At 45.2% G+C, this 20,275-nt stretch overlaps 1 protein-coding gene and 1 pseudogene across 1 annotated transcript in view; both read left to right on the forward strand.

The window, feature by feature from the left end:
- On the forward strand, positions 706–6,490 carry LOC102178632 (annotated as a pseudogene).
- EVA1A (eva-1 homolog A, regulator of programmed cell death) overlaps positions 6,747–20,275 on the forward strand; it is a gene marked incomplete at its 5' end in the record, with an annotated part of 80,687 nt that continues 67,158 nt past the window's right edge. The window contains one exon of the mRNA XM_013967623.2: positions 6,747–6,825. Coding sequence (XP_013823077.2) covers positions 6,747–6,825 — 79 coding nt within the window. The remainder of the gene's footprint in view (positions 6,826–20,275) is intronic.

Below are 20,275 nucleotides of genomic sequence, written 5' to 3' on the forward strand. Positions count from 1 at the left end.
TAAAATTCAGATTCCGATTCAGTAGGTCAAATAGGGCTGTAAAGTTCCCATTTGCAACAAACTCTCAGTTCATGTTAATAATGCCAGTCCCCAGATCACACTTGAAAGAGCATCCCCAGAAGGTGCTCTGGATTCTGGTCATCCACTGGTCACCAGTGTGTCCAGCCAGAGGCCTGGAAGTTGCCTCTTTACTTCACCCACTCATCTGTACCCTATCAGCTCTTGGTCACTAGTTCTTGCCAATGCCAGCCCACTGTTCTCTGTAGCTTGTCAACTTAAATGCACAATGTGAGAGTATTATCTGCAGTAAAATGAGGACTGCAGCCAGGAGACAGCACCTCAGACAGCTCTGAGAAACTGCTCCAAAGAGGTAGCAGGGGAAAGGTCAGTATATATGATTTTTTGTGAACAGGGAATACATGCAATCAAACACATTATTTTTCCAGAAGGTTTCTATTAGTCTTGTGAAGCCTTTGCTAATCCTGAGGAACAGTGTCACCATGAAGGATTTTAGTGTTCCAGATAGGAGGAGATGCAAAAATTGGGCTCACAAAAATCAGCTCCTGAGAATATCTAACTATCTAAAGACCTGTCCTGTCAGTTTTCCTGGGGCACAGGTTACCTCATTTCTGCTCCTCACCCTGAACTCCTTCAGGGGATGTTGAAAGTTAGCAGCAACAAATGATTTAATCCTTGTAGAAGTAAATGGCAAGCACCCAGGTATGTGTGTTTGTGTGTGTGTGCTTAGTCAGTCAGTCATGTCCAACTCTTTGTGACCCCCAAAGACTGTAGTCGCCAGGCTCCTCTGTCCATGGGGTTATCCAAGCAAGAACACTGGAGTGGGTTGCCATTTTCTTCTCCAGGGGATCTTCCCGACCCAGGAACTGAACCCACATCTCTTGAATCTCCTGCATTGGTAGGTGGATTCTTTAGCACTAGTGCCACCTGGGAAGCCAGAGCTCCCATGGCAAGTGCAATCTGTGGTTGACAAGTTCTTAATTCTGTCTTGGTAGACTAGTCACCATTCTCTTCCACATTCATCTACTGTCACTCCCCATCCTGGCTGTGTTCTCTGATAGACCACCTCCTGATGGGGGTTTTCCATTCCTTCTTAGCTCTGTGCATGCCTTTTTCACTCTGTAGAAAGCTCTTCCAGTACTTGACCTATCTTGTAAGAGACCACAGAATTCCTGGGCCTCTGTCTGCACCAGACACATATTATAATTGTCCAGGAACAACTTGCCCTACTGGTTCTTTGCTAAGTTCCTAGAGCCCAGCTCAGCACTTATCAGGCTCTTAAATAAAACAGTTCTTGAATTTAAGAACAAAAATCCCAAATTTGAATGAGCAAAACCAAACAAAGACATCAAATACTCTCCTCATCAAAATAACATTCTTTTAAGATTACACATTAGGTTTTAAACACCCGCATTGGGGGACAAAAGATGTCCTTTTCATTATAGGGGACTGGAATGCAAAAGTAGGAAGTCAAGAAACACCTGGGGTAACAGGCAAATTTGGAATATGAAATGAAGCAGGGCAAAGGCTAATAGAGTTTTGCCAAGAGAACGCACTGGTCATAGCGAACACCCTCTTCCAACAATACAAGAGAAGACTCTACACATGGACATCATCAGATGGTCAACACCAAAATCAGATTGATTATATTCTTTGCAGCCAAAGATGGAGAACCTCTATACAGTCAGCAAAAACAAGACTGAGAGCTGACTGTGGCTCAGATCATGAGCTCCTTATTGTCAAATTCAGACTTAAATTGAAGAAAGTAGGGAAAACCACTAGACCATTCAGGTATGACCTAAATCAAATCCCTTATGATTATACCGTGGAAGTGAGAAATAGATTTAAAGGACTAGATCTGATAGACAGAGTGCCTGATGAACTATGGAATGAGGTTCGTGACATTGTACAGGAGACAGGGATCAAGACCATCCCCATGGAAAAGAATGCAAAAAAGCAAAATGGCTGTCTGGGGAGGCCTTACAAATAGCTGTGAAAAGAAGAGAAGTGAAAAGCCAAGGAGAAAAGGAAAGATATAAGCATCTGAATGCAGAGTTCCAAAGAATAGCAAGGAGAGATAAGAAAGCCTTCCTCAATGATCAATGCAAAGAAATAGAGGAAAAGAACAGAATGGGAAAGACTAGAGATCTCTTCAAGAAAATTAGAGATATCAAGGGAACATTTCATGCAAAGATGGGCTCGATAAAGGACAGAAATGGTATGAACCTAACAGAAGCAGAAGATATTAAGAAGAGGTGGCAAGAATACACAAAACTGTACAAAAAAGATCTTCACAAGCAAGATGATCATGATGGTATGATCACTCACACTCACCTAGAGCCAGACATCCTGGAATGTGAAGTCAAGTGGGCCTTAGAAAGCATCACTATGAACAAAGCTAGTGGAGGTGATGGAATTCCAGTGGAGCTATTTCAAGTCCTGAGAGATGATGCTGGGAAAGTGCTGCATGCAATATGCCAGCAAATTTGGAAAACTAATCAGTGGCCACAGGGCTGGAAAAGGTCAGTTTTCATTCCAATCCTAAAGAAAGGCAATGCCAAAGAATGCTCAAACTACTGCACAATTGCATTCATCTCACACACTAGTAAAGTAATGCTCAAAATTCTCCAAGCCAGACTTCACCAATATGTGAACCGTGAACTTCCGGATGTTCAAGTTGATTTTAGAAAAGGCAGAGGAACAAGAGATCAAATTGCCAACATCTGCTGGATCATTGAATAAGCAAGAGAGTTCCAGAAAAATCTGTTTCTGTTTTATTGACTATGCCAAAGCCTTTGACTGTATGGATCACAATAAACTGTGGAAAATTCTGAAAGAGATGGGAATACCAGACCACCTGACCTGCCTCTTGAGAAATCTCTATGCAGGTCAGGAAGCAACAGTTAGAACTGGACATGGAACATCAGACTGGTTCCAAATAGGAAAAGGAGTACGTCAAGGCTATACATTGTCATCCTGCTTATTTAACTTCTATGCAGAGTACATCATGAGAAACGCTGGGCTGGAAGAAGCACAAGCTGGAATTAAGATTGCTGGGACAGCAGCTCCCCAGCCCCAGGCCAGGAGGCCCAGATGGGGGAACCCCACGCTGGGCCCCTCTGGACGATGGCAACGACTGGACAGGAAGTGAGGAAGCAAGCGAGGAGGGCACCGACGGCAGTGAGGGGGCGGGGGGCGATGGAGGCCCAGACGCTGAAGGTGTCTGGAGTCCAGACATCAAGCAGAGCTTCCAGGAGTCCCTGGCCATCTACCCGCCCTGTGGGCAGAAAATCATCCTGTCTGATGAAGGCAAGATGTATGATTGGAATGAACTGATTGCCCGCTACGTCAAGTTGAGAACAGGAAAGACCCAAACTCGCAAATAGATCTCTAGTCACATCCAGGTTTTGGCCTGAAGGAAATTGAGGGAAATCCAGTCCAAGCTCAAGGCCCTGAATGTGGACCAGGTTTCCAAGGATAAGGCTTTCCAGACAATGGCCACCATGTCCTCTGCCCAGCTCATCTCAGCACCTTTCCTGCAGGCCAAACTGGGTCCCGCCGGTCCTCAGACCCCGCAGCTTTTCCAGTTTTGGTCGGGGAGTTCTGGGCCCCCGTGGAATGTTCCTGATGTAAAGCCATTCTCGCAGACACTGTTCTCCTTGTCACGGACTCCTCCATCTACTGACCTCCCAGGGTATGAGCCCCCCAAAGCCCTCTTACTTCCCGCTTTGCCCCCACCTGCCCCATCACCCCCAGCCTGGCAGGCTTGGGCTCTGGGCACTGCTCGGTTGCCGCTAGTGAAGTTCTCGGCCTTTGTGGAACCACTAGATGCAACTGATTCTTACCAGAGGCACCTGTTTGTACACATCAGCCAGCACTGCCCCAGCCCTGGAGCGCCTCCCCTCGAGAGTGTGGATGTCCGGCAGATCTAGGACAAATTCCCCGAGAAAAAGGGTGGTCTGCGGGAGCTGTATGATCGTGGGCCCCCCACATACCTTCTTTCTGGTCAAATTCTGGACGAAGCGTGCTCAGCTGGAGGACGGAAGATTCGTGTACTGCCTGCTGCGCTCACCCATGTTCGAGTACCTGGTGAATTTTCTGCACAAATTGCAGCAGCTGCCTGAGCGTTATATGATGAACAGCGTCCTGGAGAACCTCACCATCCTGCAGGTGGTGACAGAGACACCCAGGAACTGTTGCTCTGCACTGCCTACGTCTTTGAAGTCTCCACCAGTGAGCGGGGGGCCCAGCACCACATTTATTGCCTGGTCAGGGACTGAAGGGGGACCCCAAAAGTGGCTCACCCTCCAGAATACCCTCTCCTCCCAGGCAGGACCTCCAGCTTTCCCCATGTTTCTTACATGGGGAGGGGACTGCTCCCTGTTAGGACTCTAAAAGCTGGGTGGTGAGTGGAATGGGCTGGGACTGAGAGGGGAAGACGGATCCTGATGTTGAAACCTCACAGGGGTGTCTGAAAGGACAGATCACCCCAGAGCATTAGGCACTGAGGACGGGAGTGAGACAACCCCTGGGATAGCACTGGTTTCTGTCTCTGACAGGTGCCCTACCTTTTCTTTGTTCTGGATGTTCTGGAGGGCCCCCGTGACACATGGGCTCGTCCCTCCCTGTTTTTCCACACCTCCCTGTTCTCAATCTCCCTCTTCTTACCACCTCCATCCCAGGAACCCTGATATCGAATACTGAAGGTTAACCCTTTCTGTGCAGGGGCAGAGTCAGGTGGGCCCTGGAAATGTATTATTATTTTTTTAATATAACGTGATATTTATAAGTGGGTATTAGGGTCATGACTTTTTCTCAGCTGGGCAAGCAGTGGGGTGAGGCTTTTTAATCTCATGCCCTCTTCTAAATGTGCCATGGGGCTAGACTGTGTTGCCTCCCTCTCCTCTCTCTCCTCCTGCCCCCCTCTCCCCCTGCCTCAAATGTGTTGGTTCGTGTTTTGACAGAGGATAAAGCTATTTTACCAAAAAAAAAAAAAAAGATCGCCAGGAGAAATATCAATAACCTCAGATATGCAGATGACACTACCCTTATGGCAGAAAGTGAACAGGAACTGAAAAGCCTCTTGATGAAAGTGAAAGAGGAGAGTTAAAAAGTTGGCTTCAAGCTCAACATTCAGAAAACGAAGATCATGGCATCTGGTCCCATCACTTCATGGCAAATAGATAGGGAAACAGTGGCAGACTTTATTTGGGGGGGGCTCCAAAATCACTGTAGGTGGTGATTGCAGCCATAAAATTAAAAGACGCTTACTCTTTGGAAGAAAAGTTATGATCAACCTAGACAGCATATTAAAAAGCAGAGACATTACTTTGCCAACAAAGGTCCATTTAGTCAAGGCTATGGTTTTTCCAGTAGTCATGTATGGATGTGAGAGTTGGACTGTGAAGAAAGCTGAGTGACGAAGAACTGATGCTTTTGAACTGTGGTGCTGGAGAAGACTCTTGAGAGTCCCTTGGACTGCAAGGAGATCCAACCAGTCCATTCTAAAGGAGATCAGTCCTGGGTGTTCTTTGGAAGGACTGATGCTAAAGCTGAAACTCCAATACTTTGGCCACTTCATGCAAAGAGCTGACTCACTGGGAAAGACTGTGATTGTGGGAGGGATTGGGGGCAGGAGGAGAAGTGGATGACAGAGGATGAGATGGCTGGATTGGCATCACCAACTTGATGGACATGAGTTTGAGTGAACTCCGGGAGTTGGTGATGGACAGGGAGGCATGGCATGCTGCGATTCATGGGGTTGCAAAGAATCGGACACGACTGAGCGATTGAACTGAACTGATTGGGGGGGAATAAGTAGCTTAATTAGGGGCTCAGGTATGCCCCTGGTGGTTCAGTGATTCAGAGTCTGGCCTTCCACAGCAGGGGGCACAGGTTGGATATCTGATCCTAGAAATAAGATAGGGAACTAAGATCAGAAAAAGGGAACCACCCCCCCCGCCCCCCTCCCCACACACAAAAGAGCTCAAAGCAAGCTAGAGGACAGAAAGGAGAGGATGGGATGCTGGAAGCAGCTTGGAGGTTAGCTTTTAAATCTGGGCTGGTCCCAGCAAGGGCGCCCCTCATAGCTCAGTTGGTAAAGAATCTGCCTGCAATGCAGCAGACCCTGGTTGGATTCCTAGGTCAGGAAGATCCCCTGGGGAAGGGATAGGTTACCCATTCCAGGCTTCTCGCCTGGAGAGTTCCATGGACTGTATGGTCATGGGGTCGCAAAGAGTGGAACACGACTGAGCTACCTTCACTTTCTTTTTCTTTCCTCCCAGCAGGGGAAAAGGGAAGAGCTCTGGGGCAGGGTGGGGACAGCCCACGGAGAACCTTTCAGAGCCCTGGGGACTGTTCGAAGTGCGCGGAGAAGGCAGGAGTTTCGGAGCTTGAGCTAACTTGCTGCGGAGGGAGGCGCCGCGAGCCCAGCCATTCAGGTTTCAGGTCTTTCCAGCGCCCTTACGGGTAGCTGGTTTGGGGAAGGGGAGGGGAAGGGAGGGCAGGTCCAGAGCAAAGTGGGTGGAGTGGAGGGGGCAGACTGAAGGAAATGAGACAACCTTTTCCTCCCACCGAACCGTGGTCCTCCTGCGTCTGCTGGGGTTACCACCGCCGCCCGTGAGCGCCCCGGCCGGGACCCGGTGCCCACAGGTCTCCACGGGGTTTCTTTCCGAATCGCCAGTGCCAGCCCAAACCTTGGCCACAGCTGTGTTGCGTCCTCTTAGTGATCGGCTCCTGGTCCCCCGGCTCCGCCCCCAGCACCCGGAGCCAGGACCCCGGAAGTGCGCGTTGGCGGCTCGGGCGAAGGTAAGCGTTGCGGTTGAGCGCGCTCAGGGTGTAGGGGCGCCTGGCATGCCCAGCGCGCCGTGGCCTGCCCTGAACACCCCTGCTTTGGAAACACGCAGAGTACTTCTGACCCGAGAAGGCTGCTTTGTTCCTGACCCCCTGCCCAGGTGTTGTAGCCTGAGTATCCCCAAGGAACTTTGCTTACGGGCGCTTGTTTTCTCTCTTCTCACTTTCCTGTTGCTTCCTACCCGCATCCCTGCTGCTTTTTCTGGATCCAGGAACTCTCCGCTCCTTGCCTATGTAGCCTGGCTTCGGAGAGCGAGTCCTTTCCTAATCTCTGCACCTCTCTTCTCCTCCGCCTCCGGGACCAGGGGCTTAGTTCCCAGCCGGCGACAGTGACTGGCTTTGACCTCGGACCTGTCAGGTGCAGCCCTGTCCGAAATTTCCTTGGCTCTAGTTGATCTCATTTTTGTTCAGCGGCTCAGTCGTGTCCGACTATTTGCGACCCCGGGGACTGCAGCACACCAGGCTTCCCTGTCCCTGACCTTCACCATCTCCCAGAGCTTGCTCAAACTCATGTCCACTGAGTCAGTGATGCCGTCCAACCATCTCGTTCTCTGTTGTCCCCATCTCCTCCTGCCTTCAATGTTTCCCGGCATCAGGGTCTTTTCCAGTGAGTTGGCTCTTCCCCTTAGGTAGGTGGCCAAAGTGTTGGAGCTTCAGCCTCAGTTCTTCCAATGAAGATTCTGGGTTGATTTCCTTTAGAATTGACTGGTTTGATCTCCTTGGGGTCCAAAAGAGTCTTCTCCAACACCACAGTTCAAAAGCATCATTTCTTCCATGCTCAGCCTTCTTTATGGTCCGACTCTCACATTCATACATGACTACTGGAAAAACCGTAGCTTTGTTTTATGAATGTTTTAAGCCAGCTTTTTCACTCTCCTCTGTCACCGTCATCAAGAGGCTCGTTAGTTCCCCCTCGCTTTCTACCATAAGGGAGGTGTCATCTGCATATCTGACATTTACCAGACTCCTTTCTAGGAACTCAGCCTGCTGCATGCTTTTGGTGGCCCCAGAAATCAAAGTGGATAGGGGGGTGAAAAGGTAGTTGGTGGTCCCTAAATCCTTAGGGGGATGCTCTGCTCACGGAGAGGAGTGTAGTCAGCTTCTTGCAGTTCTGACTGGGTTTCCCAAGAATTAGAGTGTGGGGGTGGGGATGAGCACTAAATATGGGATTCAAGGGTGGAGGTAAGGAGGCTGATTTGGAAGGAGAGGGGAGGAAACCATTTTGTGTTAGTTTGCCATTTTGCTCTTATTAACTACCTGAGTTTTCACATCAAGCCTCTGAGTAGGGACTCCTATCCCTATTTTACAAAGGGGCAAAGTGAGAAGCACAGAGGGTGAGTAATGTTGCCAGGGCTATGCAGATGGGAAGGGATACAGCCAGGATTTGGGAATCAGCTGGTTTGTACCAAGCATCCCCACATCCTGCCCTACAAAGAGTTCCTCTATCCAGTTTGAGCAGAATACCAACACCTGTCCCTGGGCCATACCACATGGGACCAGGCTTTTTACTTTTTGAGCAAATACATCTTGATTCTATTCAAATCCAAATGATTTATTTAGTACCTACTATCCTCACAATTCAGTGGAAAGCACTGAAGCTTCAACTTGAAACCTCACTCCTGTATCTTCTGCCCGTCATCCAGTCTGTCATCAAATATGTAATTCTTCCCCAGAAGGATGACTTGAGTCTCTCTCCCAGAAAGACTGTTAGGCTTGTTGGCTAACCTAAACCCTAGAGTGGGACCACTAGCATTTAAATCCTGCATGAGGCCTTTCTGTAGTTTTCTGTGTCTGGAAAGTAGGGATGGGAGGATTTAAAATAGAGGCTGCCAGCCAGGGTTTCGGTTTTGCCTCCCAAATGGTATCTGGCAATGTCTGGAAACATTTTTGGTTCTTAACATGGAAGTGTTAGTGTCCTCCGACCCTCAGATGACAGAAGAGATGAGAGTCTGCACGTGTTTTACGAGCACTGAGGTAGATCCTGTGCATATTATAATTTGAGAATCACTGTCTCATAGAATAAAATCTAACCTCAGACACTGACCTCAATTTACCTTTCCCAATTCATCTCATGACACTTCCAGTATGCACTTTCTATTCCACCCAACTTCCCATTCTTTTGGTATTCTAGGTCTTGACTTTTTGGAACACCCTTCTTTCTCCATGGCTAGCAAATTCCTCATTATTCTTTGAGACCAGATCTCAAGTCCCGTGCTGGGTGAAGCATAATTCAGCCCCTACAGGTGGTTTGGTTTTATCCCTCCCTGCTACCCCATCCCCAGCCATCCTCTCCCATTTTTTCTTTTAATATCTCTCTTGTAGTGTTTACTGTGCTTTATAGGGATCTCTTGTTCATCCCCTGACTGGTCAACCTGGAACCCAGCACAGTGCTGTCCTCATGCTGGTGGTTAAACTTGCAAGCTTTGGAATCAGGCTGCCAGCATTCAAATTCTAGTTCTGCCACTTTGTGACCTTGAGACATTGACTCAGCCTCTCAAAACCTTATTAACAAAATAAGAAGAAATAGTCTGCCTTCTCTGCAGACGACTGTTATTAACTAGAGGGGTAATAATTGTTCATATTAGCACTGAGTGCCAGGACAGGGTTCAATTTTAGCATTTTATATTTTTACTAATTTAATTTTTATGAGGACCCTATTATTTAGTACTAGCATTATCCTATTTTCCAGGCAAAGAAATGGTGTCCCGGGAAGCTAAGCAGTTTGCCCAAAGTTGCACAGCTAATGTAGGCCAGGATTCACCAGACATCTGGACTGTAAAACACATTCTGGTAAAGGGCTTAAACCACATATAGTAAGTGCTATATAAACAGGAGCTGGATTTGTTGTGTACATTGATAAGAGCCAAAGTCTATTGGGTTTTTCAACTGCACCACCTTGTGGTCTATGACTCTGCCTTTCTTCTTACGATTCCCGTTCCCTTCCTCTCCATCTTGCCCCTAACCCAGGCAATGTCTTGTCTCAGAGGGACAAGACATTAGGGTCAGTCTCCTGTCACAGTTCTAGGTCAGCACCAATGAACTTGATGCTAAGTGGAGCCTTTTGTGAGCCAGGTCAGGGTCAGAGCAGCATTCACTCTTTGAGAACAGGCCCATAGAATCAGCACACTTGCTGGAGGTGGGAGGTGCCGAGGAGGAGTTAGGAGCTACCTGACTCCAGCTTCTAAGCATTTTGTGTTTTGCAGTGTGTATAGCACATCAGTATTGTGTTAAATCAGTCAGTGAATGTGGGATGAATGGATGAATAGCACTAGGTGGATCTCCTGCCTATACTTGATGATTCGGAGTATGCTTTTTCTCCAAGTGTTATATATTAAAGGTAAAACTTATTAAGAGAGTTTAATGACTTGCAGAGTTTTTGAGAACCACATTTGGAACCTGTCACTGACCACTTTCATGAGGTATGTGTGACACTGGATACTAGGTTACAGCTGATCACTTTATTAACTTGAGATCCTTTTCCCTGAATGTAGCCCTGCCTTTGTTTTTTTTTTAAATATAAATTTATTTATTTTAATTGGAGGTTAATTACTTTACAATATTGTATTGGTTTTGCCATACATCAACATGAATCTGCCACAGGTATACACATGTTCCCCATCCTGAGCTCCCCTCCCACCTCCCTCTCTGTACCATCCCTCTGGGTCGTCTCAGTGCACCAGGCCCAAGCATCCTGTATCATGCATCAAACCTGGACTGGCGATTTGTTTCATATATGATATTATACATGTTTCAATGCCATTCTCCCAAATCATCCCACCCTCTCCCTCTCCCACAGAGTCCAAAAGACTGTTCTATACATCTGTGTCTCTTTTGCTGTCTCGCATACAGGGTTATCGTTACCATCTTTCTAAATTCCATATATATGCATTAGTATACTGTATTGGTGTTTTTCTTTCTGGCTTACTTCACTCTGTATAATAGGCTCCAGTTTCATCCACCTCACTAGAACTGCTTCAAATGTATTCTTTTTAATGGCTGAGTAATACTCCATTGTGTATATGTACCACAGCTTTCTTATCCATTCATCTGCTGATGGACATCTAGGTTGTTTCCATGTCCTGGCTATTACAAACAGTGCTGCGATGAACATTGGGGTACACGTGTCTCTTTCAATTCTGGTTTCCTCGGTGTGTATGCCCAGCAGTGGGATTGCTGGGTCATAAGGCAGTTCTATTTCCAGCTTTTTAAGGAGTCTCCAACACTGTTCTCCATAGTGGCATAGTTTGCATTCCCACCAACAGTGAAAGAGGGTTCCCTTTTCTCCGCACCCTCTCCAGCATTTATTGCTTGTAGACTTTTGGATTGCAGCCATTCTGACTGGCGTGAAATGGTACCTCATTGTGGTCTTGATTTGCATTTCTGTAGCTCTGACTTTGAAAGCTGAAAGCTGAACCCCTTCTTTGCTGGTCCATTGGCCACTTGCTGTATAGGCCAGACTGCCTTACACAAATACCTGCACATTTGTGTACTCTGGCTTCTTTCACAGCTGACTCAGACAGTTGTGATCCCCCTGAGTTTGCTTGGTTTGGCAGGTTGTCCCTCAGACTTTAGTGGAGTGAGGTTGCCTGGTATGTGCAAGGTGTTGAGGTTTTGTTAGGAGGTCACAGAAATACTCTAGTAAGGCTGCTTTTGAGGATGGAGCAGGGTGAGAACTTCCCTGTCCATCAACGTGTTGCAGACCACTCAGATTCCCTGTAGCACTTCAGACCAGACTCTTACTGCCTCTGGTGGTAATGTCTCTGGCATTATCCCCTTTCCTGGGTCACCAGATGACTGATCTGAGAAGCATTTCCCTCAAGTGCTAATGACTGGAGTAAAAGGCTCAAGATTTTAGGAGCATCACTTGTATTTTCATTGAGGCATTTATCTAGAAGATAAACTAGCCCAGGAGGGGCATGTCAGGCCCGGCACTATGTTTTCAGGCCTCTGATGTCACAGCTTGGCTGCCGTCTTAGGTAGTACCTCTTAACCTCTTCTACCTCTCAAGTAGGAGCTTGCTGGGTTTGTGGGGACTGGTAATCATGAGTGTGACAGATAGAAAGCTGTATGTACCTGGAATATAGCTAAAGAAGGGCCTGACAGATGCATGGGTGTATGGTGACTGGAGGACAAGAGAGGGGTCTGGGAGATGGCTCTGACTTTCCAGCAGTCCAGGAATCTGTTTCTGTATGTTGGGAGACCATGGAGTGGGCTCAGGTATGCTGAGCTCTTTGAATGGTGGCTCTCCCTTCTGTTTCCTCCTGGGGCAGTGGAACCAGAGCCCAGGGGGAGGGACAGTGTGTCCAGCAAGCAAAGAAACCAGAGTCACAAGGTTGTCTCAGTGGTTGAAGGTTTATTTGTTTGTTTTTTCCTTCAAAGCCCTGGCTAATAAACTGTGTGGATGCCTCCTCCTGAATCTGGACTTTTGAACATTACCTTTAGAGAAGCCAAAAGTCTGTCTGAATTGATAAGTAATTGCTAAGTTTCTCTGGACTTAGAGAGGGAGGAAGAAAGCAAGAGAGAGAGACGAGAGAGAGAGCTAGGACACTCTCTATCAGGTCTGTTTTTTATAAAATCCAGCATGTGACCTAGCAGATCGCTGTCATGGCTGATACATTTGCTGGGAATCATGTTCACAGTTCCAGTCCTTTTCTTTGATCCAAAAGCCTTTTGTCAAAACACACCTCAGGGTACATATGTTTGTTGATTGGACAACTGATATAAGTACGTCTATAGGTCATTCCCAGATTTCACTAGTTTGTTTACCACTTAGTGACATGCCCCTCCCCCCCACATATAAGCCATACTTCAGTTCAGTTCAGTCGCTCAGTCGTGTCCAACTCTTTGCCACCCCATGAATCGCAGCACACCAGGCCTCCCTGTCCATCAGCAACTCCAGGAGTTCACTCAGATTCATGTCCATCGAGTCAGTGATGCTATCCAGCCATCTCATCCTCTGTCGTCCCCTTCTCCTCCTGCCCCCAATCCCTCCCAGCATCAGAGTCTTTTCCAATGAGTCAGCTCATCACATGAGATGGCCAAAGTACTGGAGTTTCAGCTTTAGCATTATTCCTTCCAAAGAAATCCCAGGGCTGATCTCCTTCAGAATGGACTGGTTGGATCTCCTTGCAGTCCAAGGGACTCTCAAGAGTCTTCTCCAACACCACAGTTCAAAAGCATCAATTCTTCGGCGCTCAGCCTTCTTCACAGTCCAACTCTCACATCCATACATGACCACAGGAAAAACCATAGCCTTGACTAGACAGACCTTAGTCAGCAAAGTAATGTCTCTGCTTTTGAATATGCTATCTAGGTTGATCATAGCTTGCCTTCCAAGGAGTAAGCGTCTTTCAATTTCATGGCTGCAGTCACCATCTGAAGTGATCTTGGAGCCCCCCAAAATAAAGTCTGACACTGTTTCCACTGTTTCCCCATCTATTTCCCATGAAGTGATGGGACCAGATGCCCTGATCTTCATTTTCTGAATGTTGAGCTTTAAGCCAACTTTTTCACTCTCCTCTTTCACTTTCATCAAGAGGCTTTTTAGTTCCTCTTCACTTTCTGTCATAAGGGTGGTGTCATCTGCATATCTGAGGTTATTGATATTTCTCCCAGCAATCTTGATTCCAGTCTGTGTTTCTTCCAGTCCAGCATTTCTCATGATGTACTCTGCATAGAAGTTAAATAAGCAGGGTGACAATATACAGCCTTGACGTACTCCTTTTCCTATTTGGAACCAGTCTGTTGTTCCATGTCCAGTTCTAACTGTTGCTTCCTGACCTGTGTACAGATTTCTCAAGAGAAAGGTCAGGTGGTCTGGTAGTCCCATCTCTTTCAGAATTTTCCACAGTTTCTTGTGATCCACACAGTCAAAGGCTTTGGCATAGTCGATAAAGCAGAAATAGATGTTTTTCTGGAACTGTTTTGCTTTTTCCATGATCCAGCAGATGTTAGCAATTTGATCTCTGGTTCCTCTGCCTTTTCTAAAACCAACTTGAACTTCTGGAAGTTCACGGTTCACGTATTGCTGAAGCCTGGCTTGGAGAATTTTGAGCATTACTTTACTAGCAATTGAGTGCAATTGTGTGGTAGTTTGAGCATTCTTTGGCATTGCCTTTCTTTGGGATTGGAATGAAAACTGACCTTTTCCAGTCCTGTGTCCACTGATGAGTTTTCCAAATTTGCTGGCATATTGCGTGCAGTACTTTCACAGCACCATCTTTTAGTATTTGAAATAGCTCCACTGGAATTCCATCACCTCCACTAGCTTTGTTCGTAGTGATGCTTTCTAACGCCCACTTGACATCACATTCCAGGATGTCTGGCTCTAGGTGAGTGATCACATCATCATGATTACCTGGGTCATGAAGATCTTTTTTGTACAGTTCTTCTGTGTATTCTTGCCACCTGTCCTTAATATCTTCTGCTTCTGTTAGGTCCATACCATTTCTGTCCTTTATCGAGCCCATCTTTGCATGAACTGTTCCCTTCATATCTCTCATTTTCTTGACTAGATCTCTAGTCTTTCCCATTCTGTTGTTTTCCTCTATTTCTTTGCATTGATCATTGAGGAAGGCTTTCTTATCTCTCCTTGATATTCTTCAGAACTCTGCATTCAAATGAGTTTATCTTTCCTTTTCTCCTTTGCTTTTGGCTTCTCTTCTTTTTTCAGCTATTTGTAAGACCTCCTCAGACAGCCATTTTGCTTTGTTGCGTTTCTTTTTCTTGGGGATGGTCTTGCTCCCTGTCTCCTGTACAGTGTCACGAAGCTCCGTCCATAGTTCATCAGATACTCTGTCTATCAGATCTAGTCTCTTAAATCTATTTCTCACTTCCACTGTATAATTGTAAGGGATTTGATTTAGGTCATACCTGAATGGTCTAGTGATTTTCCCTACTTTCTTCAATTTAAGTCTGATTTTGGCAATACAGAGTTCATGATCTGAGCCACAGTTAGCTCCCAGTTTTGTTTTTGCTGACTGTTTGGAGCTTCCCCATCTTTGGCTGCAAAGAATATAATCAATATGAATTTGGTGTTGGCCATCTAGTGATGTCCATGTGTAGAGTCTTTTCTTGTGTTGTTGGAAGAGGGTGTTTGCTATGACCAGTGCATTCTTTGGCTAACTCTATTAGCCTTTGCCCTGCTTCATTCTGTACTCCAAGGCCAAATTTGCCTATTTCTCCAGGTGTTCTTGACTTCCTACTTTTGCATTCCAGTCCCCTATAATGAAAAGGACATCTTTTGTGGGTGTTGATTCTAGAAGGTCTTATAGGTCTTCATTGAACCGTTCAATTTCAGCTTCTTCAGCGTTACTGGTCGGGACATAGACTTGGAATACCGTGATATTGAATGGTTTGCCTTGGAAATAAACAGAGATTATTCTGTCATTTTTGAGATTGCATCCAAGTACTCCATTTCAGACTCTTTTGTTGACTATGATGGCTACTCTATTTCTTCTAAGGGATTCTTGCCCACAGTAGTAGATATAATGGTCATCTGAGTTAAATTCACCCATTCCAGTCCATTTTAGTTTTCTGATTCCTAAAATGTTGATGTTCACGCTCTCCATCTCCTGTTTGACCACTTCCAGTTTACCTTGATTCATGGACCTAACATTCCAGGTTCCTATGCAGTATTGCTCTTTGTAGCATCAGATCTTACTTCTATCATCAGTCACATCCACAGCTGGGTGTTGTTTTTGCTTTGGGTCTGTCTCTTCATTCTTTCTGGATTTATTTCTCTACGGATCTCCAGTAGCATATGGTCACCTACCGACCTGGGGAGTTCATCTTTCAGTGTCCTAGCTTCTTGCCTTTTCATATTGTTCGTGGGTTTCTCAAGGGAAGAATACTGAAGTGGCTTTCCATTCTGTTCTCCAGTGGACCACATTTTGTCAGAACCCTCCACTGGAAACCTTCCATCTTGGGTGGCCCTACATGGCATGGCTTAGTTTTGTTGAGTTAGACAAGGCTGTGGTCCATGTGATTAGATTGGCTAGTTTTCTGTGACTGTGTCTCCATTACTTGTCTGTAAATATGTTCTTCAGTACTATTTTTCTAGATTCTGTATATGTGTATATTCACAATCAATAGCCAGACAAAAAAGATAATTACAATTGCAAGCTTCAATGGAAACATGATTAACAACAATATTAAATAATTACATGCAATTTGAGGGGTCAAGCAGAATGATGTGGGAAGTGGACATACATACATGTACATGTTTTCATCTGCCCAGCCAGTCTTTGTCTTTTGATTGGTGCATTTAATCCATTTACATTTAAGATAATTATCAATATGTGATCCTATTACCATTTTCTTAATTGTTTCAGGTTTATTTTCTGTAGGTCTTTTCCTTCTCTTGTGTTTCCTGCCTAGAGAAGTTTCTTCAGCATTTGTTGTAAAGCTGGTTTGGTGGTGCTGAATTTACTTAACTTTTGCTTGTCTGAAATGCTTTTGACTTCTCAGTCAAATCTGAATGAAAGTCTTGGGTAGAGTGTTCTTGGTTGTAGGTTCTTACCTTTCATTACTTTAAATATATCATGCCATTCCCTTCTGACTTGTGGAGTTTCTGTTGAGAAATCAGCTGATTATCTGATGGGAATTCCCTTGTATGTCATTTGTCATTTTTCCCTTGTTGCTTTCAATATTGTATCTTTGTCTTTAATTTTTGTCTGTTTGATTAATGTGAGTCTCAGTGTGTTCCTCCTATGGTTTATTCTGCCTAGGACTCTGTGCTTCCTGGACTTTGTTGACTATTTCCTTTCCCATGGTAGGGAATTTTTCAGCTATTATATCTTCAAATGTTTTCGCCGGTCCTTTCTCTCTGTCTTCTCCTTCTGGACCCCCTATAATGAGAACGTTGGTGTACTTAATTTTGTCCCAGAGGTCTCTCAGGCTGTCTTCATTTCTTTTCATTCATTTTTTCTGCATTCTGTTTTGTGGCAGTAATTTGCACCATTCTGTCCTCCAGGTCACTTATCTGTTCTTCTGCATCCATTATTCTACTATCGATTCCTTGTAGTGTATTGTTCATCTCTGTTTGTTTGTTCTTTAGTTTTTCTAGGTGTTTGGTAAACATTTCTTGCATCTTCTCAATCTTTGCCTCCATTCTTTTTTCCAAGATCCTGGATCAATATCACTGTCATTATTCTGAATTCTTTTTCTGGAATGTTGCCTGTTTCCAATTTATTTAGTTGCTTTTCTGGGATTTTATCTTGTCCCTTTATCTGGGATATAACTTTCTCCCTTTTTATTGTGATTAACTTTCTGTAATATAATTCTTGTTTTAGCTGCTGTGAGACTGTTTCTTCTTGCTTCTTCTGTCTGCTCTCTGATAGAGAAGGCTAACTAAAAGGCTTGTGTAAGCTTCCTGATGGGAGGAACTGGCGCTGGGAAAAACTGAGTCTTGCTCTGGTGGGCAGGGCCTTGCTCAGTAAAGTTTTAGTCCAATTATTTTTAGTCCAATTATCTGTGATGTGTAGGGTGTACACCCTCCCTGGTAGTTTTTTGGCCCGAGGTGACCCAGCCCTGGGGTCTATGGTAGGGTTAATGGTGACCTCCAAAAGGGTTTATTTCAAAGAGGGCCTTCAAGACTTGCTGTTTCCATGCCCCTATCCTGGTGGTGAGCCCCTGCCAACCCACACCTCCACAAGAGGCCCTCTAACACTAGTTTTGGTTCAGCAGCCTGTGGGGGTCACTGCTCTTTTCCTCTGGGTCTTGGTGTGTGCAAGATTTTGTTTGTACCCTCCGAGACAGGAGTTTCTGTTTCCCCTAGTCCTGTGAAAAGTGAAAGTGAAAGTCACTCAGTTGTGTCCAACTCTTTGCGACCCCGTGGGGTATACAGTCCATGGAATTCTCCAGGTCAAAATACTGGAGTGGGTAGCCTTTCCCTTCTCCAGGGGATCTTCCTAACCCAGGAATTGAACCAGTGTCTCCTGCATTGCAGGCAGATTCTTTACCAACTGAGCTCTGAGGGAAGTCCCAGTCCTGTGGAGTCCTGTAATCAAATCCTGCTAGTCTTTGAGGTCAGATTTCCTAGGGATTCCTAGTCCCTTTGTTGGATCCCCAGGCTGGGAAGCCTAACATGGGGTTTAGAACCTTCACAACAGTGGGGAGATTTCTTTGGTATTATTGTTCTCCAGGTTGTGGTTCACCCACCCGGCAGGTTTTGGATTTGATTTTATCGTGATTGTGCCCCCTCCTGCTGTCAGGCTGCAGCTTCTTTCTCTTTGGACGTGGGGTACATTTTTCTGGTGTGTTCCAGCCTCCTCCTGTCTATGGTTGTTCAACAGCTAGTTGCAATTTTGTTGCTCTCGCAGGAGGAAATGAGTACACATCCTTCTATTCCACCAGCTTGAACAGGAAAGCTTAATTCTAATTTTTTTGAAATTAAAAAAATTTTTTCTTTTTTTCTTGATGAATCTAGCTAATGGTTTGTCAATTTTGTTTATTTTCTCAAAGAACCAGCTTTTAGTTTATTGATCTTTGCTATCGTCCTTTCATTTTTTTTTCCATTTATTTCGGCTCCGATTTTATGAGTATTTCCTTGTACTAACCCTGGAGTTTTTTGTTTCATTTTTTTTCTGGCTGCTATAGATGTAAGGTTAGGGTTATTATTTGATGGTTTCCTTGTTTCTTATTTTTTCTCTTTTTAAAAAAGTTTATTTTTAATTGGAAGAAAACTGCTTTACAATATTTTGTTAGTTTCTCCCATACATCAACGTGAATCAGCCATGGGTGTATATGTATCCCCTCCCTCTTGAACCTCCCTCCCACCTCACTCCATCTCTCTGCATTGTCATAGAGCACCAAGTTTGAGTTCCCTGAGTCATGCAGGAAATTCCCAGAACAAAGCTAGTGGAGGTGATGGAATTCCAGGTGAGCTATTTCAAATTCTAAAAGATGATGCTGTGAAAGTGCTGCACTCAATATGCCAGCGAATTTGGAAAACTCATCAGTGGACACAGGACTGGAAAAGGTCAGTTTTCATTCCAATGCCAAAGAAAGGCAATGCCAAAGAACGTTGTAATGTAACTACCTTACAATTGCTCTCATTTCACATGCTAGCAAAATTATGTTCAAAATCCTTCAAGCTAGGCTTCAACAGTGTCTGAATCGAGATCTCCAAATGCACAAGCTGGATTTAGAAAAACAGGGGAACCAGAGGTCAAATTGCTAACATCTGCAGGATCATAGGAAAAGCAAGGGGATTCCAAAAATATCTACTTCTGCTTCATTGACTACAAGAATGCTTTTGACTGTGTGGATCACAACAAACTGTGGAAAATTCTTAAAGAGATGGGAATGCCAGACCACCTTAGCTGTTTCCTGAGAACCCTGTATGCAGGTCAAGAAGCAACAGTTAGAACTGGACATGTAACAGTGGATTGGTTCTAAATTGGGAAAGGAGTATGTCAAGCCTGTAGATTGTCACCCTGCTTATTTAACTTAAATGCAGAGTACACCATGCAAAATGCTGGTCTGAATGAATCGCAAGCTATCATCAAGATTGCCAGGGGAAATACCAACAGCCTCAGATATGAGGATGATACCACTCTAATGTCAGAAAGCCAAGGGGAACTAAAGAGCCTCTTGATGAAGGTGAAAGAGGAGAGTGAAAAAGGTGGCTTAAAACTCAACATTCAAAAAACCAAGATCATGACATACGGCCCCATCACTTCATGGCAAATAGATGGGAAACAAGTGGAAACAGTGACCTATGTTATTTTCTTAGGCTCCAAAATCACTGTAAATGGTGACTGCAGCCACAAAATTAAAAGATGCTTGCTTCTTGGAAGAAAAGCCATGGCAAACATAGACAATGTATTAAAAAGCAGAGACATCACAGTCAGCAGAGGTCCACATAGTTGAAGCTATATTTTTTCCCGTAGTCATGTACCAATGTGAGAGTTGGACTGTAAAGCAGGCTGAGTGTCTAAGAATTGATGCTTTTGAACTGTGGTGCTGGAGAGAACTCTTGAGAGTCCCTTGGACAGCAAGGCGATCAAACCAATGGAAATCAGCCCTGAATATTCATCGGAAGGGATGATGCTGAATAGGAATGATGCATGATGCTTGACCACCTGATGCAAAGAGCTGACTCATTGCAGGGTGTCCTGATATTGGGAAAGATTGAGGGCAGAAGGAGAAGGGTGGGACAGAGGATGAGATGGTTGGATGGCATCACTGACTAGATGGACATGAGTTTGAGCAAGGTCTGGGAGTTGGTGATGGACAGGGAAACCTGGTGTGCTGCAGTTCTTAGGGTTGCAAAGAGTAGCACATGACTTAATGAGTGAACCACAGCAATCTATTTTACATATGTTGATGTTTATGCTTCAATGCTACTCTCGATTTGTTCCACCCTCTCCTTTCCCTGCTGTGTCCACAAGTCTGTTCTTTA

The sequence above is a fragment of the Capra hircus genome, chromosome 11 (genome assembly GCF_001704415.2).
Source record: "Capra hircus breed San Clemente chromosome 11, ASM170441v1, whole genome shotgun sequence".
Taxonomy (NCBI): domain Eukaryota; kingdom Metazoa; phylum Chordata; class Mammalia; order Artiodactyla; family Bovidae; genus Capra; species Capra hircus.